Here is a 26,376-nt window from a genome sequence, read left to right on the forward strand (position 1 = left end):
CTGGAATTCCATCACTTCCACTAGCTTTGTTCATAGTGATGCTTTCTAAGGCCCACTTGACTTCACATTCCAGGATGTCTGGCTCTAGGTGAGCGATCACACCATCATGATTATCTGGGTCGTGAAGCTCTTTTTTGTACAGTTCTTCTGTGTATTCTTGCCACCTCTGCTTAATATCTTCTGCTTCTGTTCGGTCCATACCATTTCTGTCTTTTATTGAGCCCATCTTTGCATGAAATGTTCCCTTGGTATCTCTAATTTTCTTGAAGAGATCCCTAGTTTTTCCCATTCTGTTGTTTTCCTCTATTTCTTTGCATTGATTGCTGAGGAAGGCTTTCTTATCTCTCCTTGCTATTCTTTGGAACTCTGCATTCAGATGCTTATATCTTTCCTTTTCTCCTTTGCCCTAGGAAGGTCTAAGGGCTCTAGATGCTGCCTCTCTCTCCAGCTTCCCTTCCTCTCCTTTTCCTTAGTGTGATTCAGCAACACTGGCCTTTCTGACTATTCCTTACACACCGTCTGTGCTTTCCCTTCCTCGCTGCCTTTGCCATGACTGATGTCTGCCTGGATTGCTATGCCCCCAGACATTCTCATGACTTATATCACTCAGGTCTTTGCTCTAATGTCACCTAATGACATTTTCTTCCTATGGCTCTCCTGTCTAATCTGAATTACTGTGTGCCAACTAAAACCCACACTCCTTTTGACTTTCTCATCACGTACCCTTTTTTACTCTTCACCTGAGCACTGAGTGTCACCTGGTAGGATCTGTGGCTTCTGTTTGTTCATCACTGGGTCCCTCTGTTTACGTAAGTTCCATAGGGTCAGGGGCCATGTCTGTTGGACTCAGTGTTGTTAACCCTCCATACAGAGAACACTACTTTGCTTAGAATAGAGGCTCAATAAGTGTTTACTGAATAAATTAGTGAATTATTGATGAACTCAGAACTCTTCCAACAGACTGATGAAACATGGATTCTACTTCTTCCATTCTCATCACTGTCATTCATTAGCTTCATAGTTCATAAGCCAGCTCTCCCACATTGGAGAGTATATAAAAGTCAGACACCATATCAGATTATGTATAAATGGAAGCTAAAAATGAACCCTGATAGTTGTTTTCATCATTTTGATTCCTTATCCTCCTTCAGCAATGGCTTTGAGTAATCCTTGGTTATTAAGAATTTATAGTACAGTAATCAGAATGTCCCCCAAAATTGCATTGTAGTGGTACTTAAATTATGCTAAGGGAAGTTCAGACTAGTCCAATATAATAATAACAATAGCTAACAATTAATAATTACCAGGACCTCAAAAAAGGTGATTTATTTGCATTTCTTTGATCTTCACAACCATCCTGAAAAGGCAAAGTGTTACCCCCATTTTAAAGACAAGAAACATAAGCTCAGAGTTGTCTGGTGATTTTCCTAAAGGCATTGAGCTGTGCTTGATTTGCTTTAGAGTTTCTGACAAGCTTTGGAACACACTCTGATATGATAGGTTCATTCAAATTACACCTATTGGAAAAATTAACAACCAGAGTCTTGTTTGTTTTTTAATTTAATTTTTAATAGAATAGGCTTCACTTATTTCTGTTAGGCCTTCTAGGACTATCCAGATGGATTTCCCTGATAGGTTTTATCAAGCTGGTATCCTGAATTCAGGAATAATTTGCCAGGTTCAACTAGACTAGAAAACGTCTGTGTCCCAACTTGTAACGTATTTAAATAAAGGCAGCATCACTGTGAGAAGGGGCAATTGACTGTATGCAACACATGGAGAAAGAAGGTTAGTTTTTACATTTCATAAATAACAATTAAGACTGAAATGTATGCCTGTGGCGGATTCATTTTGATATTTGGCAAAACTAATACAATTATGTAAAGTTTAAAAATAAAATAAAAAAAAAAGACTGAAATGTGCTTTCATTGTAGAAAAATAAAATTTTTAATAAACCTTCCTCAGAAAAAAAAAAATTGATTGTCTTTGTGATCATGGTATGATTAAAGAGACAGTGGTGACATCAGTGGGAGAAATAAAAGATCTGGACTCCTTCACTGTTCAACTGCTTGATCGTTGAGCAGAGTTAAATTTAAAAAGGTATTTTAATATTTGCTTCACTAAATCCCCTCCATGTTTTCAATTAAAGAAACAGAAGTACAGGTGCGGATGTGCTGTGTGTTCATTTGTCTTGCTCTTTGGGGGCTGGCTTTTAAGATGGAAATATTCATGTAATTGTGTTGAAATGAACAATGAGGAAGTACAGTAGTTCAGGAATGAAAATGTTAAATTAAATGGACCATGTTTAACATTGTTGTTGATCCTGAGGAACAGTTTTTCCAGTATATGGAGCATTTCGATTCCATCCAGCATATGTTCTCCACAGTTTTCTCTGCTCTAATTCATCTGTGTTTTTCGACAGCTCCAGATGGCGTGCTGCCTCCGAGGCTTTCATCTGCCACTCCAACCAGTCTTCAGGTTGTCTGGTCTACACCAGCTCGGAACAACGCCCCCGGCTCTCCCAGATACCAACTCCAGATGAGGCCTGGCCACTCCACCCATGGGTTTCTAGAGTGAGCATTCTACTTGTCCATCCTTGTGTCATCTGGGTTATACAGTTTTGCCATTCATTCACTTTACCTTAACTTTGTAACAATAGGTAGGTCAGTTCTCATTTGCAACAAATAAGTCCCCCTTTTAAAAGATCCAATAAACACACACACGCACACACACAAACATCCAAGCAGTACCCTAGGAGATAATTATTTGCTTTGCCAAATAATTATCTTATTTGCTTAAAATAAGATTACTTCAGCCTTTTCATGAACACATGTATATGCCAAAAGCAAGTGTATACCAGAACCCCACAAAAACTGCTGCCTAATTATGGCTACAAAATTATAATACTTATTCCACAAATTCCATGTGGCATCAGTCTCAAGAGTAGAATTTACTCCATATTAATAAAATTTCCATTTCATATAAATGGAATTATACAAACCCTTAGCCAAATAGCTACTTATTTTAAAAGAGATATCACGTGAAGACAGAAAATTGCAGAGCTGAGAGGTACATTGACATCCCCTGAAAATTCTTTACAATAAGAATTTACTTTTGTTAAAATTCCTTTGAATGTCTCAGCCTTCCTAATTTTAGGATTTCATTCTTCATATAGGCTATTTTCCAATCCTTCTGCATCGTTAAACTATGAAGTGAGAGATCTCCAACCATACACAGAGTATGAATTTCGGTTGGTTGCCTCCAATGGATTTGGCAGTGCCCATAGCTCTTGGATTCCGTTCATCACCGCAGAGGACAGTAAGTGGTCTGAAAAACACACAGCTGAATATCTTCTGCCTTAGCACATCTTAAAGTCTTTAATTTTTTCCAAAACAAAGAAATAAGCCTCCTGTATTCTCTTGATATTGAGTGACAGTAATCTTTTCCAGGACCAGGGTGGTCAGAGTCTCCAGAAAGAAGAAAAATGTGAGTTTGGAGGGTTGGAGAGTTAGGCCTACTGACAGGAAGACATAATTCACAGTAAATTATGATATGGCCCCATGCAGTCCTTCAGGGTAAATCTAGGTGTCCTGAAAGGAAAATGTTATCCTTGTCTATTCTATGGCCAAGTATTGCAAGTGTTCTCTGCAGAAGAACATGAAATATGGACCCTACTTCATAAGGATGCTTAGAGGTCATTATAGATTGGAATTGTCTTATTCAACCAATACAGGGAATTTTCTAGATTTTTATGGAAGACTTACATTTGCATGTATATATATTTTTTTTAACTAGGTTATATAGAGAAAAGAAATACATGGTTATCATATTGAGTTTTATACAAATTGCCTCTTGAAAAAGCATATATATGGAAGTATAACTTTTTAGAAAAGTTAGAAATTAAATCAAGCTATACAGAGTGAAGGAGGACACTGTATCTTTGAACAATGAGGTTTTTAGGGTTAATCTTGTCAAGTCTTTTAATCAGAAGCTTCTTCAAAGATGTTGCTCTGTTGGCCAATTGCCATTCTAGCTCTATATTCAATCAGGACCCAAGTGACTTTCAAAAGGCTGGATATTAATCTCAAAAGGCACAGTATATGAAACAATATCAATTGTATATGAGATAGATTCTTTTATGTCTACAATATCCTTAATTATATTATTTTAGTGAGAATAAGACCTTAAATGAGATAGAATCAGAACTATCTGCCTTCCTTAATGCTTACTTAAAAAACACACACACACACACATGAGCAATAATATATAATACTTCCTTCATTTCTCCCAAATTGTAATTACTCCCAGGAAACAGGCTGGGTACTTCACAAGGACACATCCAGGCTGGGTACTTCACAAGGACACATCCAGGGTACCATTTAGTAAATTATCAGCACAGTGCAGTAAACGACACCCACGGTCCAAAAAGCATCAGTGCACCACTCAAGGTACCTACACGTCTTTTAGTGAGAACATTACATGCACTCTGGCAAATCTGACAATATGAGCACCAACTGTATACAGATGTCTGAACCAGAGAGCTCACAACCAAACCAGATTTCTGAAGAAACATTTCTTTTTTAAATCAGCTGAAAAAAATATTTTTACTATCCTTAGCGCATTCTTGATGGCATGTGATGGAGGTTAACTAAAAATAATTTGCCCACCGCAGAGGTGATGACATCAAAGAACTCCACACTAGAAGAGGAGAGAAATGACTCCTTTTTGGCACCCACCATTTCTGTTTCGATAAATTCTGTTCCGATAGAGAGGGGACAGCACTTTTATTTCCTCCGTGGTGATCGTTATTGAATAGGCGCCAGATTCTCCTACCTACAGGCAGGAAGTTAGCGCATAAAGTCCCAGACATTGTAAAGACCTAGTTAGCACAGCGCCCTCTGTTGAGCAAACTTCTCTCCTGCCTCATCTTATCATGAAACAGGTTTTACAGACAGGTTTGACAGTGTTTAGAATTTTCATGCACGGAGACTTGGGCCATCTCTGTGGCTTTTAGGGCCTGAGATCAAAGTGAATAGTGTTACCCTTCATCTTCCTTCATTAAGAATTAGTAGCAATTGATTGTATAGCAGGTCCTAACTAATGAAACCCAGTCATGATTTTCATTGAAATCCTTTCTCTGAAACAATGACCTCTTCCTTCTTCTGCTTCACCTGTGATGTCACATACACCAGCAAAGGACTAAAGGTCGGCCCGTTTGCCCCTCCAGGTTAACTTACCAGGCATGCTCACCCCTGAGACATAATGACAGTGTCCTATATATTTTGGGTGTCAGTGGAGATGGATACCATCTCTGAAAGGAAGTGCAATTGAGTTGACAAAGACTGAGGGATTGGCACTTGGCACAGGCAGTTTTTCTGTCAAGGCTTCAAAGCCTTGATTATAAAACTACCCATGCTGACAGCCCCATGCCAGGATCATACTTCGTACTTGGTTCTAACCAGCAACTCCCATTCAGCAAAGTGCAATTTCCAATGTAGAAATTCTGCATATCAGCTTACAGAATGAAACACAGAAGTCCTCTCATACCCACATTTAAATTTCATACTATCAGTAGGCACCTTTCCACATCAGCCAAAGCCCCCAAACTTTCCAGTGCCAAAGAAAGGTCACCAGTAGCAATATTTTTCATATGATACTGTGATAGTGTGATTTCATCAAGTCTGTGATACAGCTGATAGCAGAAAGAGAAACCTAAGCAGAAAATGACCTAGAGCTAGAGAAACAAATGCTTGCATGCTAAAACAGGTTCTCAGAGATGGAGAAAGAGGTGTGAAGAATTTTAATAGATTTTTTTTTTCAAATAATTTGTCATTTACATCAGTGGGCCACCAATATCCAGTTCCATGCATTTTTAAAAATCTAGTGTACTTATGCCAAATAATAATAATGCACATTTCCTATGAATATTTTAAATCCAGTTAAACTTGTGTTAATAAAAGATGTTTGTTCCAGCCAACTTGGTCAGTATAGTGTTCGACTATTTGTAACCAGATAAATACAAACAACACATGATTTTTTTTTTAACATGCTGCTGGCAATCTAAGTACCCAACATGCCTGCAGTCTACAAAAATGCATTAAGATTGTGATAGATTTAGAAGCATGGGATTAATAACATGAAGACACTTACCTATCAGCTGAAACTTTTTGATGTCTATTAATAAGAAATAGCTATCTCTTCTGATTGTATTATTTGTCCCTCTCTCAAGTATCTACAATTGTTTCCTGTACAGTATAGGCTGTAAAAATGGAAGTTGGCTAGAAGGGAAAATTTCCTCCAACTTCAGTTTAACTGTGCATGCCTTCTTCTGCCTACAAAAACGTAGGCAGATTTTTGTAAAATATGAGATAACTCACTTTTCTTTAAAAATATGGATTCCCTAGACTAGTAAAATTCCGCTTTCTCCCAGCATTTCTTGGCTACCAAGATCAAAATATGAAATATCTCTTTATTTGAATCATTTAAATAATGAACTTGTATACACAAACAGGTCAATCTGATGAAAATGAGATTCTTTTCTAAAAATCACTTATCTACCGCTAAAACAAAACAAAACAGAAAAGACAAATTTCTTCCAGAGTTGACCATTTAGTTGTCATATATTTTTTAAAGATGAAAAATTGAATGACTTTGCTAAATTTATAGTTTAAAACTCCACATATATATTTTTAACCATTCATCTAAGATGCATTATTAAGTAAAATTTGTGGGATTTGGCTAGTTTATTCTATAGATTTACTTAGATGATTTTTTTCATGTGTTCATTATTTTGCTAACAGACTCATTGTTCATGATCTTTGACTGAAATCTGCTAAAAAATAGAAAGATATATCTTATTACGAACACAGTGAGATTTTCAGTACTATTAACATACTGTATCTACTTATTATATTAGTTCTTATTGTTATTTTTTTCCCACACTTTCAGTGCGCTGTAAACAAAGGATGTAGTGTCTGGATCCTATTTTACTTTTCTCATTAGCATTTTTGAGCAGGTTTCCCCTCTCATTCATCTTTAAGATTCTCATAGCAATTTACAAAGCAATAGTCTTTCTTCTGAAGTAAAAGAGAATGACCTTGTGACATTCATTGAAATCTATATCTAGCAGAACACTTTTCTGCCTTGTTTGTTGTCTAACAAAATTCTACTCATCCCTCGAGTTCCAGTTCAAATGGTACGTTCTCTGTGAAGCCTTCCCTCCTCATTTCTACCTTATGATTTTGGTTTATATCTACTTGTGCAACGTCAATATCTCTTTCTGAATTATAATTTCTTAGGATCTAGGATTCTGTCTCATTTGTCTTTGTAGATCCAGTGCTTGGTGGTGGATCTGATATAGAACAAGTGCCCCAAATTTTTCAAGTACTGATTAAAAAGAGTTTCATATAAACAAATCCATGAAACTACTGACTTCCCTGGCGGTTCAGACGGTAAACTGTCTGCCTACAATGCCTACAGTGCGGGAGACCAGGGTTCAATCCCTGGGTCAGGAAGATCTCCTGGAGAAGGAAAGGGAAACCCACTCCAGTATTCTTGCCTGGAAAATCCCATGGACGGTGGAACCTGGTAGGCTACAGTCCATGGGGTTGCAGAGTCGGATATGACTGAGCGATTTCACTTTCACTTTTAAGCAAGCAAATCTTAACTGGGTACCTACCGTGCTGGAAGGACTGAAAGTTACAAGGATGAATAGGAAAGTTCTTGACTTGAGTGGTCCACAGTCTGCTGGGAAGACATAATAAAACAATAAAGTACTGTGATTGAAGATAAGGGCAAGCTCAGAGAAGAGCTTCTCCAAACAACACCGGGTGTCAGGAAAGCCTTCCCAGGGGAGAACACAAGGAAGGGAAATAAGAATGATTTCTATTTGGGGATCACATCAATATCAGATTTCCAATTTACTTCCTCGCCATTGGTCCAGGCGAGGAAAGCTATTGCTGTAGGAGGTGCCCACTGACACAGGAGGTAGGGCAGCTTGTAGAATTCTCTGCCTGTGATGTCAGCCTCTGAATATGCGACAAGAAGGGTGAGGATGAGAGGCAGATGTTAGAGAAGGAAATCCCAAAGGCGATCCTCATTCTTTGCCTTGGTCAGAGGCAGCCTGCTGGCTGTCCCTGTGATTCTGTCTTGACCGGGATAATGAATGTTCTAATCAGAAAGGTCTCTGCTAGCCCAAAACCATGTGCTACTTCAAAAGGGAGACAGATATATACAAAGAGAATTCCAAAAGGAACACGTATTTTCTTCTTATTCTCACAAACTGTAATGGATAGAATACTGAGTCCTGGTGACAGAGAGGGGAAGTAAAGCTTTGGTATGAAACGTGATCAGTTGATGATGTTATTGTACTTCTAGAGGGGAATTTTCCAATCATTTAATAAGTGTCTTTGTGCCTTTAAGAGTACTTAAATTTTACAACTAATATTGCATGGGAGAGATCTTTTTATTAGTGTGTTTTAGAATTTACAGTCAGTCTGCATTTTAAGAGTTTTCTATGTGAGAGAAAAACAGAAACGTTTGTAAATGAGGGTGGCGCATATTTATATCGGTAGATTTTATTTTATTTAATGAAGAACTGTGAGCAGTAAGTCTCAGTAGTGCTGCATGATGATTTTACTTTTCTATTCCAAACTTATTTCCTAATTGCTTTAAATATTAACTTCTGAATGCTGATATGTTTATCCTTTCAAACAGTGATATGGTTTCTATTTTACCCACAACAGAAAATCCATGATGCAAAGTAGATCATTCTGCTGATTTTGAGAGCAAAGTGGCTCTGTATATATGTCCCTACAATAGTTTATTTTCCTGTTGCATAGATTTCCCACCCCCACGAGATTCTTGCATTTCCAGAATTTATAAAACAGATTAGTATCTTTATAGTCTTATTTTTATATCCTAATATCAAAAACCAAAGTGACCAACAGAAAAATCATTTGAAAGGATGAACCAATTAATGAAAAATTCTATCCACCTGACTTTCATTTCCCTCTTGAATTCTTGAATCTGTTTTGGGCACATTAAGCCCACTGCTCTTCTAAATTTGGAACTTCTAGTTCTTTTAGGACTTTTTTCTTCCTTCATGAATTTTCACATTAAAATATTTCATTCTCTGCCCCAAACGTTCAAGTAAGAATCCACAGCTGTTCACCATACAACATGTCCCCATTCTGGAATACAAAACACTCTTCCTAACCTTCCTCTGCTGTCCTGGTCTCAGGAGAAATAGAGAAAACAGTTCTCCAATATCGGTTCACCTACTTGCGGACTATAAATTGTATCCTTTCAATTGAAGCAATCTTGTAGTTTTCAGATGTTCCTTTTATTAAGCAACGATGCCCTGTTACACAGCCCTTTTCCTATTTTATCAGTTGTCTGGAAGCTGAATATTCACATACTTGCCAAATGGCAGTGCCCTTATGTAATATTTGTTTGGGGATACAATGCTCTTACCTCTGTATTATCACAAGATTAATTATTCTTTATCTTTAATTTATTGGTCCTATTACTTAAGTCTTTTATTATAAGCTGTCAAGAAAACTCCTTTTGGGAAGTAGTTGGGGTATAAATAATAAATTGATAAAAGAATTCATGATTAAAGAGGGAATGGAATCCATCACTCCACTCTTCTGCTAACATTTTCTCAATGAATAGCAGGAGACTGTACAAACAATTAGTACAGAGCATACTGCTATGTATAATTATACATCCATGTATTTGCCACCTTGGTTTTTAATTCTCTGGCAGATTTAGAGGATATTCATTTATAGAGTTAGTGTTACTGAAAAAGAGCTTTTAAGCCAAGTGAGTTTTTAGTTAAAATGGCAAAAATTTCCTTCAAGGCAGCAATGAGGAAACATTAGGAAAACTGAGTGATTGTTGGTAACTCTTGTAGCAAACGGGTTGTAGAAGACCCATGAAAACCACTGAAAAACAGTTATATACACACAACAGATGTGTCATTGCAACTGTTTATTCTTTCAAATCATTTATACACACACACACACGCACACCCATCCTTCCCAACGTACACACCTGAGTTATAAAAACAAATAAGCAGACCCCTCTGTGAACAATCTTGTTACTCTCTTTTAGGCTGGGGCTGAACTTTTGAAGCTGATGAGTGAAATCGTTTCCCATAAAAGATAATTTCATTTGCCAAAATGAAACTACTTTCCATTATTAATGCTATAATGAAACAGCCTGAAATATGAATCAGTGATCTGAACAGAAAGGATGCTCCCGTTCCCCGCTCCAGGAGGGGAGTTCTCTAAACAATTACACCCATGGAAAGGGCTGTACGGTTGTATTTTCATCACTCGCCAGCTGAGCTGTGTGGCTGTCATACTTCCAGTCTCCCCTCCAGTGACAGCCGCATTGACAACATGTTATACTCCACATTGATTTTACAGTTAAGGAGCTGATTGTGATATATAGGGATTTTAAGAATTCAGCTGAGAGGCTGACTTTTGCCTTTTATCATTCCATTAAAATTTTATAACCATCTTTTTCATGTCATTTCATCCATGAATTCTTACTTTAGAAAGTGATAGCTACTGCTGTGAGCATAACTTTTCTCATGTTCAGAGCTTTTTATTGTATTAGCAAACTACCCCAATTATAGTTATTACTCATGTTTTACATAATTGTGGTGACCCTTTCAACCATGCAGTGGCACGCCAGTTGATTTGTATATAGAATTAGATGATTCGGCTTATCATTTTAAAGCACTAAATTGAAAGCGTGCCAGGAGTCGGGTTTTAACACTTCCTTAGCCAAAGGAGCTAATTAAGCTGCTTTCAGCATCCTCTCCTGAGTCGCCTACTTTAAGGACCCTTCCTGCCACAAGAGCTGGGAGCCTACTCAGCTAGAGCGGGAAGCTAATAAAATGTATTCTGGCTTTTAAGGGGGAAAATATCATGCAATTGAAATTGAACATCTCTTCTTGCCCAAGATAAGAGATCATCTTTAAGGAAAGGCTGTGCTCTGTAGGGGCTTGAAGTACCAGTTCATCTCATTATCCTGGATGTTTCCCTGATAACGCTATCATCGTAGTCAAGAGAAATAAAAGGTTTATCCCCATCATAACAGAGAACAAACTGCATCATTGTTACTTTTCCCTGAAGAAGCTCACAGTTTGATAATGCACATATGATGAATAATTATGCAAGACCCCTGTGAAAACCCTAATAGAAAAATATTCTGATTTTTAAGTGTATATTACTCTTTTTTGAACAGGGAAGGGTGAGTTAGGGTTAGACTTGAAAGGCTCGATTCTCCACCATTGATTTTATGGACCCCAATCTCAGAGGATTTCATTTTACAAAACAACATTGATATCTTACAAGACTTGCGCTTGCTTTTCTTTAGGAAAGAGCCAAATCTGGATGACAAGTATAAATAAGAAAGGATCTGTATTCCTATTTTGATATAATAATTGCTACCGCTGCTGTGTACCAGAGAGCAAAAGTAAGAAATGTCACAGTGGTTTGACGAAAGCTTCAGAATGAAAGCTAACAACAGACTAAAATGAAAACTGTGATCCATCTCAGGATCATTGTACTTTTAGGATTTTTCTCTTCAGATAGGATGCATTACCAAATTGTCAGAAATGGCTTGATTTCAGGGTTAGTGCAGTGTAACAGCTTTCCTCTCTAAAAGTAATTATGATTCTGCCATCAGTCCAGTTGGTGACAAATATGTGAATCATGTTGTGTAAAAATATGCTCCTATCTACCAGCTACGATTGTGGTCCTTGACTCCGCAAAGCTGTGGTTGCATTTAAAACTTAAACCTTGGTTATAACACTGAATCGCGCACACACACACACACTCACATCATCAGTGCTGTTTTAAACAATTACTAAATCCAAGTCTATCTTTTTTAAAGATTTTTCCATAAAATCTAATGTTCACAGAAAAATCTCATAAATGTTCAAATTGCTGTGGGCAGAAAAGGGGGATATAGGATTTTTCTTGATCTGTTGTAGCAATTTATAGATTTCAGGCCGTGGTTTATAAGAATGCTAAATGTTCTGGAATTACAGCTGTTACTGATCAGTGATTGAGCCAGATTTGTGTTATTGCACCATGTTCTTGCTTGTACCTAGAGAGCAGTAAAGCCTCAATATAATAAAAAGCACCTGCATTTTAAATGAAATTTCAATTGAAAAACTTAACAGCCCTTCAAATTGCAGAATTTAACGCAGCCCAGTAAAGCTTAAATAACACTTTGCCTCCGCAGGCTGAGGGGTTTGCATTCAAGGTGACTTGAGTGTGTCGCATGGTGAAATTATTTACAATTAAGGAATTTCTCTGGAGGGCTGCAGGATATTTGCTGCTCCACAACACCTAGGCGGGCATATGGCGGGCCTTTTTCAGTATTCATGGAGCCTCCTGAACCTTTATGATAATTGAATCAGTTAGAGTGCTGAGTGGAGCAAGCATTAAACCTGTTAACCTAAAGGTCAGATCTGTGCATTGTTTATTTATCAGTAGGTGAAAGAGCTAAATCGGCAGCTTCTGTCACAGTCACAGTAAAAAATCACCTATAATATTAACAGGGAGTAGATAAATTGCAAAACATGGATTAGAATGATAAACAGACCCAGGGATAATATGGAATATATAATGAGCGATGCTGAAGGATTTTACTGGGCTATAAAATATGCAGGTTTGTTATGATAATGTTATTGATTATAATGAGTTACCAGAGTTCCAGAAAAATGGGGCGTAAGTTTGAACTTTGGTTACAGCTGCCCTCTGTGTCTTTCTCTCCTAAGGTCTTTATTTCAGAAGAGTCTTCCTGATGTTGGGGAATCCTTTAATCAAAAGAAATGATTTAATAAAGTAATTTTACAGGAGCAAATGGCAATTGAATTCAATAATGTTCAACAAGTACATCTTACACATTTAAGAGGAAAGCAGTCATGAGCCTTGTCTTTATGACACTTGGCCACTTACTCAATGGCCTTTACCACGTGCCCAGTTTCATATTCTAGAGTTAGTTAGTTCTAACTAACATATTCATGTTAGTTCTGTTCTGAGGTGTGGGAAGTTTCCAAGAGGTCTCACTACTTACTTTCTACTTTATAGAACCTGGACCTGTAGACCCTCCAATTATCCTGGACAAGAAGTCAAGAATGATGTTGGTTACCTGGCAGCATCCTTTAAAGTGCAATGGGCTCATTACCCATTATAACATTTACCAACATGGCCGCCTCAGCTTGGAAACTTCTGGAAATGTCACTAATGGCACAGTGACCCATTTACACCCACATACGGCCTATACGTTTCAAGTAGAAGCTTGTACTTCAAAAGGGTGTTCCCTGTCAGCAGATTCCCAGACTGTTTGGACACTCCCAGATGCACCAGAAGGTATCCTGAGTCCAGAGTTGTTCTCTGATACCCCAACATCCGTGATCATATCTTGGCAACCCCCCACCCATCCCAACGGCTTGCTGGAGAACTCCACAATCCAGAGAAGAGTCCAAGGGAAGGAGGCAGTTACCACCCTGGTGACTCTCCCAGGAAGTCATCCCAGGAGGTTTATTGACAAGACTTCTTCTCTTAGCCCGTGGACAAAGTATGAGTATCGAGTGCTGATGAGCACTGCTGGTGGAGGGACAAACAGCAGTGATTGGGCAGAAGTGACCACTAGACCCTCGCGACCTGCTGGGGTGCAGCCCCCCGAGGTGGATGTGTTAGGACCCGATGCAGCCAAGGTAAGAAGCTAAGTGTCTGTCTCCTCTGCAGACTAGGAATGTACCCTGCATCGACTCCGTGTTAAACAGAGCCATCTACTGACAAAATGCACACGTGTTGTTTTAGGCATTCACTGGAGAAACTGGGTTTTTGGCCTTTGGCCCAAACTCTCTCAAATTTGATGTCAGTTTTTCATTTCTCCCTGTATCCCCTTAATTATATTGTTGAGACGCTTCCATTTGCCTCACACACCTGAAATCCTTTGAATGCCACCCTGGGATGCTTAGCTTAACCACCACGTCAGATCTAAATAGATCAGAAAATGAGAAGAGGTGGGGAAATGCGGGGGAAGGGATTAGCGTATTAACAAAAGTTCCAATTACCAATATTCTGATTTTTTTTTTTAATGATCAAAGAATCAAGAGGATGGGGGAAAGAAAGAAAAATAGCAGATTACGGGGCTATTTAGGAACTGTTCAATTATTCACTTCATTCTGCTGGGAATGAACTCTAGAGGCTAGGATAACTACCATTGTTTTGGCTTGCATACAAACTTCATTCAAGGGAAATTAGTGTAACCAAACAGGAGGGAGTTTTGTAGCTTAGAAGCCTCTTTTGTGTAAATACACACATGCTTCCGTGGATTCAGGCTTGTACTACTGCCAAAAGCATTGGTGCAGCAGCTTGCTCACCAGAGCACAAAACAAAGGACATTTGCATAACAGCAAAGTTCATCTGTTGAAATTATTACTTGAATCTCTGTTGTGTGTTCTCTCGTGCCTACGAAAAGCAAACACTGGGTGATGCTAAATAGTGTAAATCGTTGAAGAAATTTAATTGAACCTACATACTAAAATCTGTGTTTCAAAGTCTGCCTTCATTAGCTTCTGCATGAGGTTGGTCAGCGCAACACAGCTTCTTGATAGAAATATCTCAAATGTATAGAATTCTGTTGATAAAACATCAAAAGGAAATCAATTTGAAGGACATGATGTATGGTGTTTACTATATGAATTGGGCAATCTTAAGAATTGTTCTTCATTCAAAGGAAAAGCAGAACAAACCAAAGGAAAACCCCAAACAAACCTAGAGTTATTAATCATTCCAGAAATGACTTTTCTTTTTAATCCTAAGGGAATTTTGCAAAACTTTGGTAGCAGTACCAATCAATATGATGTGACATAAGCACAGTCCTTCACAAAGGCACAGCTAGGTAATGGACATTTTTTCTGGATTCTTTCTAACAAAGATTTAATAGCTAGGCAAATCTGAAAGATGACAAATATTTTCAGAAAAGTAATAGCTCAGTGCATAGTTCTGTGTGATTCAGCATTTATAAATGATGATCAAAAGTATTCAAAGTAAGTTGCCTGGCTTTTTCATTCATCCCTTTTTTTCCTTCCTCTTTTGATTTTGTAACCTCATCCAGAAAGTAAACAATGTGCATGGCTTGTCAACCTGCTAAAGTACGATTTAGTTTGGTTTGAGAGCAGAATCTCACAGACACTTACCAGGCCTGGAATCTAAAAGTCTCTAAGAAGGTGCTTAGAATATACAGACAACGTATTCTAGTGGTCATTTTTTTTAAAAATTCATACCTTTTACTAATCCTAACTTTATAACTAGAAAATCAAAAATTATCAATGAAGAGAGTCATCAGGATTATTTAGCTGAATCTAGTATTATACTATATGTATTTAAATAATATTAAAACAACATATTTATGCTTCAGAATTATTTACTCACCTTCAGAAAGGTTCAGAAAGATCTTCAGATGGCCAGAATCAGTGTTCTAATGACACCACTTATCTGGTAAACAGAGGTAGTGTGACAGCGGTACAGTGATTTCTTTTTATAGAAGATAAGATTTGAAAATTAAAATTGCAGATGGATAAAATCTGAGGAACAGAAGCATGGTCTTTAATATGTTGGGTAAAATGTTCATTCAATATTTATCGTATGGAATCATTCCAAATATTAGGATGAGGAAAATTGTCGATAATATTATTGACAATAATAATAATAATTCAGTTCTACCAACATTTATTGAACATCTATATATCTTAATGAGTGCCTCTTTTAGGCACTGAGGACACGGTAAAGACAAGACAAAATCTCTACCTTCATGGAGTGTACATTTTACACAAAACAATATAATTAAATAAAATGCTCAGAAATGGAAAAAACTTGGGGGAGAAACAAGTCAGGTTAAGAGGAATAAAGACTACCAGTTGATCGGTTGAGAGATAATACAGGAACTGGACTGGCATTTCACTCTAGTTCTTAGCATTTTGCACCATCTGGTCTTTTCACCACCACTCCCCCTATAAGAACTTGCAGTCTGATAGGGAAAACAAGGAAACTTCACATACTTAGACCAACTGGAAAATAACCCAAAGTAACATCTTTGTAAGTGTAAAAAGATGAGCTATGACTTGGCATCAATATGAGCCTTAAGAAGAGAAAGTTGTATAAACAACAAGGTCCTACATAGGGAATTATATTCAGTATCCTATAATAAACAATAATGGAAAAGAATATGAAAAAGAATATATATATATATGAATAACTGAATCACTTTGCTATATAGCAGAAATTAGCACAACATTGCAAATCAACTATACCTCAATAAAATAAATTTTAAAAAAGAAAAAGGGGAAACTTGCACATCATATTATTAATATCTTATTTGATTATAAGGAAAACAACATATAATGTCAAAGAGGTTGTATTATCTGAAAAAGTGAAAGCCACACACTTTGATGTTGTATTTATTCATTTAAGAAAATGCATTTCATTGTATAAAGTTGGTAAAAATACCAAAACCTGTAAAAGAGAGTTTAATAAAGCTCTAATTTAGAATTATGCTATAGATCCAAAACTTTTAAATAAAATAAAATATTAGCACATTGAACAAGGATACTTATTCTTAGCCCAGTCTCAGCCCGTTATATCGATCTTCATAAAAACTCTTATTCATAAAGTTCTTTTTTTCTTTGTTTTTATTTGAAGGATAATTGCAATAGTGTTGGTTTCTGCCATAGATTGCCATGGATGAGCTGTAGGTATACATGTGTTTCCCTCCTCTTGAGCTTCCCTCCCACCTCCCATCCCAGCCCACCTCTCTAGGTTGTCACAGAGCCCTGACTTGAGCTCCCTGAGACATATAGTAAATTCATATAATAGCATATATCGATTTTATATATGTTAGCTTTATGTAGTTTTAAAATGTGATTAGATGAAGTTAAAGAAATTAGAAGTAAATTACAATGTTTGTGTGTTACTTTTTTCAAGTCTGAAGCCAATCAACTAAACCACCTTCATAAATTTTGTTTATGACCAGGATCATGCAGGTGCCTTAATTGTTTAGGGCCACACTTCAGAGATCTGAGTGAGTAGGTGAAAGTCAATAGTTCTTTAAACACCTACCCACCTGTCCTATCTTATTCAAATATATAGTAAATAAACAGAGAAATGGAAATCCAAGCAATTAAGAACCACACAAACGAAATAAACTTTTGTGGTCAACAAAGCATCTCTGAAATAAACATTTTATTCTAAGCCATAAATGAAACTTTATTTTAAAAATTTCAGTGTAAGTCTTGTTTTAGAGAACATCTTTTGCTTATTAAGTCAGGAACATGGTCCTTAGTCTGACTTTTTTGGGCTGCAAGAATATTTTATAATCCTTCATATGAGCAATAGATAAATAAAAGGCCATGGGAAATTAAACTGAAAGTTTTAATCTCACATATTTGGCCATACTGTAATAAATGTAGTCTTAAGCATTGGAAAGAATAGAATCCAATATTTCACTAACTGGCTCCTTAAAAAGCTTGGTCACATTTATTTTTAGTAATAGCTCCAGGATGTTTTCTAGAGGATGATCAAATTAGATACCATTTCTGTTAGCCTACTCACTATAATGACAATGGCCTTCTCCACCTTGCTCTAAATTCCTTCTAAAAATTTTCTGTGAAAGTAGACTCATGTCTTCCAACTCAGTACTGTCAAAAAGATATATATTCCTAAGCCTTTAACTTTTTAAGTGAGAAAAATAGCAAATTTTTGGATGCAAACATTTATAGTAGAGAACACAGGGATTTTTTAGCTCTTCAAATGACTGTCTTCAGAGTCATTACATCACATCTCTTAATCTCTGCAGGTTGATATCTTATTCAGATTTTTATTTTTTGAATGTTTTCTTAGCCTCAATAACCAAGTTCCAAATCAATTCACTCTCAGCTCAACTGCGAACACCGACTACATCCGAAGTTTGAATTCTTTCAAGGACTGCCAAGCCTTGACCTGAACTCTCAGAATATTCTAGTTCCAGAGGCAAGTGGCATTCCACATGTGAGTCAGGTAGAACTGAGCTGTGATAACCCTTCCATTTTTTATTTACAAGTACCAGGAAGCCCTGTAAGTTTGACCTTGACTCACTTCTCAAGCCCACAAAGAACACTGTACCACCAAAATAAATAGAACCCTATGTCTGCTTTATAAACTTTGCTTAATTTAGGCCTCTTTGATCTCGCCTCCATCCAGGCAAATCCTCTATGCTCATAAGGAACACATCTAACACTTGTCTTCACCAGCACATTTTGGAACTCTTTTCTCCTAGAAGTTTTTAAAATCAGCAATGACTTCAAGCCATGTAGTAAAATTTCAGTAGATGTCAAGTCCTTGTTAATTATAAATTAGGACTGTAATCATCAAGCAGCTGCCCAAATGACATGTTGTTTAGTTACTCAGTCATGTCCAACTGTTGGTGACCCGTGGACTGTAGCCCACCAGGCTTCCCTGTCTTTCAGTACCTCCCAGAGCTTACTCAAGACTCAATCATGCCCACTGATATGGTGATTCCATCCAACCATCTCATTCTCTGTTGCCCCCTTCTTCTCCTGCTCTCAATCTATTTTGTCTCCAACAATTAGTAAGAGAACCCTACGAAAATCTCAGGTTAGATTGCTCCTGGAGGAAACTTTTTTCCTTTAAGACAGAAAATTTTAGTTCATCCTTCTCTGTTCTAATTTCTCTATTCTACACATTTTAGACTTTGAATTTGTATAGAACTATAAGTGCAGGTATCAATATATCACTTTGTGGAAAACTTGTTTAAATTATTAAAATAGCTGTACGCTAAGGAAAATATAATGCCATCAGCCATGACTGGAATTACTTGTTAAACTCCATCTCTGAGTATTTGGCATTAAATAACTGTACAATTTAGGCTCTGTTCTCATGACGCTTACAGCCTATTTGGGAGATGAAATATACACTCTAAAATTTAAAGAACACTGCAAGGCAAGAAAAAAAGAGATGAAGCAGAATGGCATATAAATAATGGATTTTTAATGACCTATGTGCGTTTTTCTAGGGTCTTTTCCCCCTATAAGAGTGTGAGTGGGTTAGCACAATCCCCTTACAATATTTAGTCAGAGAAGAAAAAGAATATTAAACATTATTAGAAAACGTTGTTTCTTTCTTCTGACGTTCACGTCTATGACTTAAACAGGATCATTTTTTGCTTGCTTTTTTAAAGCTCTCCACACGTCTCTTTGCAAAAAGGATATGTTGTTATTGCCTTACTTGCTACATTATGCACTAGAGAGATTCAGAAGCTCAATTTCACATTCTCAGAAAAAGCAAAGGATAATTTCTGCACTCCCATCACCACCATCCAAAAAAAGAATAGTGACAGATTTAGAATACACACTTATAATGCAAAACAAGGAATTCTGATATTTCGTCTAATTGAGTTATAAAGAAGGACACTCTCAAATCCTGCTGCTGCTGCACTGATGCGTGTGGATGTGTGAATTCTCTCCATGTGTGTGCTCTGCCTCTTTCCGGACACCCGTGGTGGAGATGAATCACTGAGGTGTGTATTAGTCTGACAGTCTTAGAAAGTCTCCAGACTAACAGTCCAACCCAGGAAACAGCATCTCATTTAGCTCCTGGTGTACTGCTAATTGATCTGAAAACTCTTCATTACTGTCTAGTGTAAAGGGCTAAGTCAAAAGTGGGTATTTCTACAGTGACTTAGCTGAAAACGCCGGGTCCTGTGAACCTCTGCAGTTGCTCTGTTCCTATGTTGTCACATTGGTTCTAATTTTTCTTTTATTTCAGGTCACTTGGAAGCCCCCACTCATCCTGAATGGAGACATCCTTAACTACGAGATCCGCATGCCTGACCCTCACATCACGATCACCAATGTTACTTCTTCTGTGTTAAGTCATGTCGTTACTCATCTGATTCCTTTCACTAATTACTCCGTCACCATTGTGGCTTGCTCAGGGGGTAACGGGTATCTAGGGGGGTGCACAGAGAGCTTCCCTACCCATGTGACCACCCCTCCCGCCCTGCCGCAGGATCTTGGCCCATTGTCCGTGGTTCCACTAAGTGAATCATATGTTGGGATTTCCTGGCAGCCACCATCCAGGCCAAACGGACCTGATTTGAGGTAAGAGACAACAATGACGCTTTTGGATTTTGTTGTGATCTTTCTTTGGGAAGGAAGGAAGGAGGCTCTTCCTCACATATGAATATAGAACTAATTTCTTATTGGGTATTCACATTTGTGACTTTTTTTTATTGCCCTAGAGTAGATTTACAATGTTTTGTTAATTTGTGCTGACTGCAAAGTGATTAAGTTATACATATATGTGCATTCTTTTTTATATGATTTTCCATTGTGGTTTATCACAGGATATTGAATATAGTTTCCTTAGCTATACAATAGGCCTTGGTTGTTTATCCAATTTATGTATAATAGTTTGCATCTGCTAACCTCAGGGTCCCAGTCCTTTCCTCCCCTACACACTCTGTGTCGGCCTTACTCATGTAACTTTCATACAGTTTCATCTTATGTATCTTGATGCATGAAACGATGAAAAGTTTATCATGGTAAAAATATCATGATATTGTAGGAACTAAAAATGGTTGAAGGGGCTTCCCAGGTGGCTCAGTGATAAAGAATCTGCCTGCCAGTGCAGGAGACGGGGGTTCAACCCCTGGGTCAGGAACATGCCCTAGAGAAGGAAATGACAACCCACTCCAATATTCTCGCCCGGAGAGTCCCATGGAAAGAGGATCCTGGTGGGCTGTTGTCCATGGGATCATGAAAGAGTGAAGACATGACTTAGTGACTAAACAACAACAACAAAAAACCTTGAAACAACAATCAGTATTCTCTAATGATTCTCTACACAATCCGTCTCTTCATTTTCAAAGTATATTCTTACTATATGATAAGCAAGTTTGATGCATGTTCTAAATGACACATTTGCACAAATATACCTCAAAATTCCAAAGCATTAGCCAATAATTCTTTGGTATGTTATTACTGTCTGAAAACTTGTAAAGCATATGGTCAGGAATATAGATGAAAGAAAAGAACTGTGATTCTAAAATGGCTCTGTAACAACTCGACATTTAGCCAAGACTATGAAGTCAATATGGAGAAGGCAATGGCACCCCACTCCAGTACTCTTGCCTGGAAAATCCCATGGACGGAGGAGCCTAGTGGGCTGCAGTCCATGGGGTCGCTAAGAGTCGGACACGACTGAGCGACTTCACTTTCACTTTTCACTTTCATGCATTGGAGAAGGAAATGGCAACCCACTCCAGTGTTCTTGCCTGGAGAATCCCAGGGACAGGGGAGCCTGGTGGGCTGCCGTTTATGGGGTCGCACAGAGTTGGACACGACTGATGCAACTTAGCAGCATGAAGTCAATAATATTCTCATTGTTTATAAAATATTGGTGGTAGATGTCTTAGAAAGCCACTAACTTTATAAGTTTTTGTGCTTCTACTTTGAAACTGACAATAAAGTTTTGGTAAATCTGACATAGAAGAAACCTAAATGTCATCATTTTACTGATAATAGTAAAATGTAAATGGAGCTAATTGTTCCACTTAGCTACAGAGATGATACTTGTGCCAGAAAAAAAAGATTATCAGAAAAAAAGAATATTAAGATGTTTTCTTTATGTTTACACATACACACCACCTGCTCGTACCATGAGACAACCTGAATTTTGGTAATAATATTAGGTGAGATAATCCTGATGTTTCTGCTTGTCTTTTGCTTCAGATATGAGCTTCTGAGATGTAAAATCCAGCAACCACTTGCATCAAATCCCCCAGAAGATTTAAATATGTGGCACAATATTTATTCAGGAACTCAGCGGTTTTATGAAGATAAGGGTCTTAGCAGGTGAGATTACAAAAACTATAAAAACAAATGCTGGCATTTAGTTTGGGGCATGTTGAATAGTTTAGAGAATGTGAGTGTCTTCATTGTGTGAGCAAGTTATCAGTTATGCAATAAAACATGTTGGTTATTATCGGTGGCATTAATCATCGAACTACAATAGTCAGCGTGTTTAATATTTGCCACCTTAACTGCACTCTTAAAATAAGCTTTTTGAAACTGAGTTTGTAGGTGTTTGAGTCTTACCCTCTTGCCTTTGTCACAGCTCTAATCGACACTGTAAGAGAAAAATCTGGAAATATTGAACATGTACAGAACTGGGGAAAGTTTGGGGCACTTGTAAAATGCTTGCTTATCTAGGAAGTAATTTGTTGTAACTCATTGAATCAATTCACAAAAATTATTTAATTCACAGGCTTGGGACTTGAAAGAATTCAATCTAGAGTTTGAAGAAACCAAAAAATGAGCATATAGGTGAAGAGCACCCCAAGGAAGAGAAAGGAGGGCCATGTTAGTATTCATCCTGTGCTAGAGAACTAGGCTTGCTGGCCTTGGGGGAGTCAGTAAAGTTCTCTGGGCTTCAATTTTGTTGTCTATAAAATGAGGAGATTGGATGGGGTTAAGTGAAGTCTAAATCTTCATGAATCAAGAAATGTAATGAAATTTTGGAGGGTCAGAAGTCACCATGCTGAGGGCGGTGTGGAGGGTGCTGAATTCGATTTGAACCCAGGCAGTGACACAGCCCCCAGTCCTTGAGCTTCCGGGTGGAGGGTGGGCCAAGCTTCTCTCCATCCAGTGGGACCTCAAGTCCTGGAGGTCTCATCCTCCGGACCCCCCGTAGATATGCCACCCAGAAACCACGCAGCAAAGCCAAGAAGATGACCCGCCCCTTTCCATGCTGCTGAAGGACTACCAGAACATCCCTGGAACTGCGAAGGTTGACGATGTCGTGAAAAGACTCCTATCTTTGGAAATGGCCAACAAGAAGGAGATGCTAAAAATCAAGAAAGAGCAGTTGATGAACAAGGTTGTGGAAAACCTGAAGGACACCAGCTCCTTGGAGGCTCGAATTGTTGCCTTGATTGTCAAGATCTGCAGTTATGAAGAACACAGGCAGAAATATTGAAAGGACAAAGCCCACAAGCACTATCTGCTGATGAGCATTGACAAGAGGCAAAAGATGCTCAGAAACCTCCGTGAGACCAACTATCCTGTCTTTGAGAAGACATGCAAGGAGTTGGGGATTGAGGACACCTTTCCCCCTCCATACCACTGAAAAGTCCACCACCACTAGGTGACCAAGAAGGCTCTGTGCATTTGAGTTTTCCAAGAGGTTCAAAAGCTGAAGAAGCAAAAAAGGGCCTTAAAAGCTGCAGCTGCAGCAGCCCCAAAACAAGGCCAGAGGAACCCAGAGAGCCCTTCTGAAGTCAGACCAGAGGCAATCAAAGAAACCCAATAAATGTTGTTAAAGTCAAAAAAAGAAAAAGGAAATATAATGAAATTTCAAAGAATCACAAGTTATTATTTTATGAAAACTTTTCAGACTTATTTTTCAATAACTTTTCTATCAGGTTTCTTTTCTAGACTCACCACTGACTAGCTCTGCTCTGAAGTCTGTTTACAATCTGGCCTTCCCCCCCTCCCTTCATCCCTCCCCTCCCTGGCTTCTATGCTTCAGCCAATTTGTAATGTGTTGGGCACCTCTAACAAGCGACACCCACCCCTAGACTTCTCCTCTGCCATTTCCCCTCTGTCTATCATCCTTCAAGTCTTGACCTAGAAGTCGTCTAGGTCACCTCTTCCTGGTCTGATTCAGCTGCTTCTTTAATGTATTTCAGTAGCACACCCCTTATATACCACTATTGTCTTTGCACTGATTTCACTGCTTATCTGGACACCCCATTATATTGTCAGGTCCACCCTGAGCAAGGCCTTGCCTTTAAGACCTCTGTATTGCAATCCTCACCACAGTGCCTGGCACATAGTGGGGGTTCCAGTCAATGCTAAGTGAAAGAATGTGTTTAGTAATATGTAAAGGATTAATTAGTCACTTCCCTGTGCCTTGGGATTCCTGGTGGCTCAAATGGTAAATAATCTGCCTGCAATGCAGGAAACTTGGGTTCAATTCCTGGTCAGGAAGATCCCCTGGAGAAGGAAATGGCAACCCACTCCAGTGCTTAGCCTGGAGAATTCTGTGGACAGAGGAGCCTGGCCGACTACAGTCCATGGAATCACAAGGAGTTGGACACAACTGAGTGACTGATTTTCATTTTCACTTTCAAAGCATTGATTAGTCATTTCCCTGTGCCTTAGGAAGATTAACTATGGTGTTCTTATCTTTGGGGAATGGGTAAAACTAAGGAAAAGTCTCCTATTCATCTGAAAGTGTCATGGTGGGAGAACAGATATTGTGAGATACTTGAAGGGAGGAATACATAAATCTATTGAAAGAATAAAGTGAACAAAATGAACCAGATAAAATTGCCATTTTTCAAGGCAAAAATGATCAAAAATGGTATGTTATGAGCATATGCTTTTTGTTCAACCTAAATTATCATGGTCACTATTCTCCACTATATTTGATTCACTATTTACTTAATCCAGAATTGCTATAAAATGATGACTTCAGCTGAGGAAATTCATTTTATTCAGTAATTTCGTTTACTTTTACCATATGCTGAGGGACACTGTGATAAGAAACAGAAGATGAGTAGCATAGCCTTTTCCCTCAAAGAGTTCACAGTCTAGTGGAAAAAACCGCTCACACACATATACTAATTGCTATAATATCATCACAATTAACTACAGTTTCACCATCACTCCCTAGGGAAATCATATGGAAAGTAGTTTTCCATGATCTGTGAACTCTTTAAGTGTCTGAAATACAGTAATTTCCAAAATAAAGAGGACTTGACTATTTAACATTACTGAATGGATTTTTAGCCATGAGACATTTGGCAGAAAAACACAATAAGTCTCAGAAAGTTAATTTTGTTTCTTCATAGAAGCCATGAAAACTTATGAAAGAATTAGGACCAAAGCCAAAATTTCATTATTGAATTTTTAGTGATGCTTGTAAGGATTTTTAATGAGACATCCAAATCAAAGACTTTAGGAAAGAAATTAAGTTAAATCCTCACAAATTATACTGAAACATAAGTTGACATAAACATATTGATAACAGCTGCTTCTAGAAAAGAAGTATACCCGCGTCTCCTGCATTGCAGGCAGATTCTTTATCGTCTGAGCCTCTGGGAAGCCCACCCTAGAACAAAATGTGCTGAGGTGATATTTTGACTAACCTCATAATACTAAACATCAAATATTTTTCCTTTGTATCTCCATGTGCAGAGTAAAATATTGCACTGATTATTCAGATAATTTAGTTTCTTATGAATATAGTAGGTAAGGGGTAATTTGTCCTGAGTTACACAACTCGTTGCCTAATTGCTGAATTTTGCTCTGCTGCTGCTGCTGCTGCTGCTAAGTCGCTTCAGTCGTGTTCGACCCTGTGCGACCCCAAAGACGGCAGCCCTCCAGGCTCCGCCGTCCCTAGAATTCTCCAGGCAAGAACACTGCAGTGGGTTGCCATTTCCTTCTCCAATGCATCAAAGTGAGAAGTGAAAGTGAAGTCGCTCAGTCATGTCTGACTCTTAGCGACCCCATGGACTGCAGCCCACCAGGCTCCTCCATCCATGGTATTTTACAGGCAAGAGTACTGGAGTGGGGTGCCATTGCCTTCTCTGGAATTTTGCTCTATATAGACACAAATGTGGGGGAACTGTAAGTTTACACTGCTTGTCATTTTCTAACTTTTCTTCCTTAATGTACAAAGTGGCCAAGTTATGGTTGTTAGGGGCACCATAACTTTGGATTTCCTGACATTTTCATCACTTGGAAAATCTGGAAAACGTGCTGTTGTCATCTAATGCTTCTTCAGTGAGTCAAATTGGGTTTAACACACAAGGGCAGCCACCACCTTAATTTTAAACATCAGTCCACCCTTAGGATTTTCAGAGCCTCACTGTGCCTTGTCTCCTAAGTGATCTGATAAAACTTCTGCAAACTTAGTGATGGCATGCCCTCCTCTTTGTTCTGGATCTGACAAGGGAAGAGCAAGCTATAAGAAATAATAGCTCTATTTCCAGTTTTTTAAGGAATCTCCACACTGTTCTCCATAGTGGCTGTACTAGTTTGCATTCCCACCAACACAGTAAGAGGGTTCCCTTTTCTCCACACCCTCTCCAGCATTTATTGCTTGTAGACTTATGGATTGCAGCCATTCTGACTGGCGTGAAATGGTACCTCATAGTGGTTTTGATTTGCATTTCTCTGATAATGAGTGATGTTGAGCATCTTTTCATGTGTGTGTGTTAGCCATCTGTATGTCTTCTTTGGAGAAATGTCTATTTAGTTCTTTGGCCCATTTTTTG

The 26,376-nt window shown here is 38.2% G+C and overlaps 1 protein-coding gene and 1 pseudogene across 1 annotated transcript in view; both read left to right on the forward strand.

Annotated features, from left to right (window-relative positions):
• The window catches only part of USH2A (Usher syndrome 2A (autosomal recessive, mild)), a 939,168-nt gene that overhangs the window by 604,166 nt on the left and 308,626 nt on the right, over window positions 1-26,376 (forward strand). Inside the window, exons 39-43 of the mRNA XM_010853294.1 lie at window positions 2,423-2,573; window positions 3,176-3,318; window positions 13,116-13,744; window positions 19,857-20,191; window positions 21,824-21,946. Coding sequence (XP_010851596.1) covers window positions 2,423-2,573; window positions 3,176-3,318; window positions 13,116-13,744; window positions 19,857-20,191; window positions 21,824-21,946 — 1,381 coding nt within the window. The remainder of the gene's footprint in view (window positions 1-2,422; window positions 2,574-3,175; window positions 3,319-13,115; window positions 13,745-19,856; window positions 20,192-21,823; window positions 21,947-26,376) is intronic.
• LOC104998213 lies at window positions 22,629-23,402 on the forward strand (annotated as a pseudogene).

This window comes from Bison bison, unplaced genomic scaffold (assembly GCF_000754665.1).
Source record: "Bison bison bison isolate TAMUID 2011002044 unplaced genomic scaffold, Bison_UMD1.0 scf7180017864325, whole genome shotgun sequence".
Lineage (NCBI taxonomy): Eukaryota > Metazoa > Chordata > Mammalia > Artiodactyla > Bovidae > Bison > Bison bison.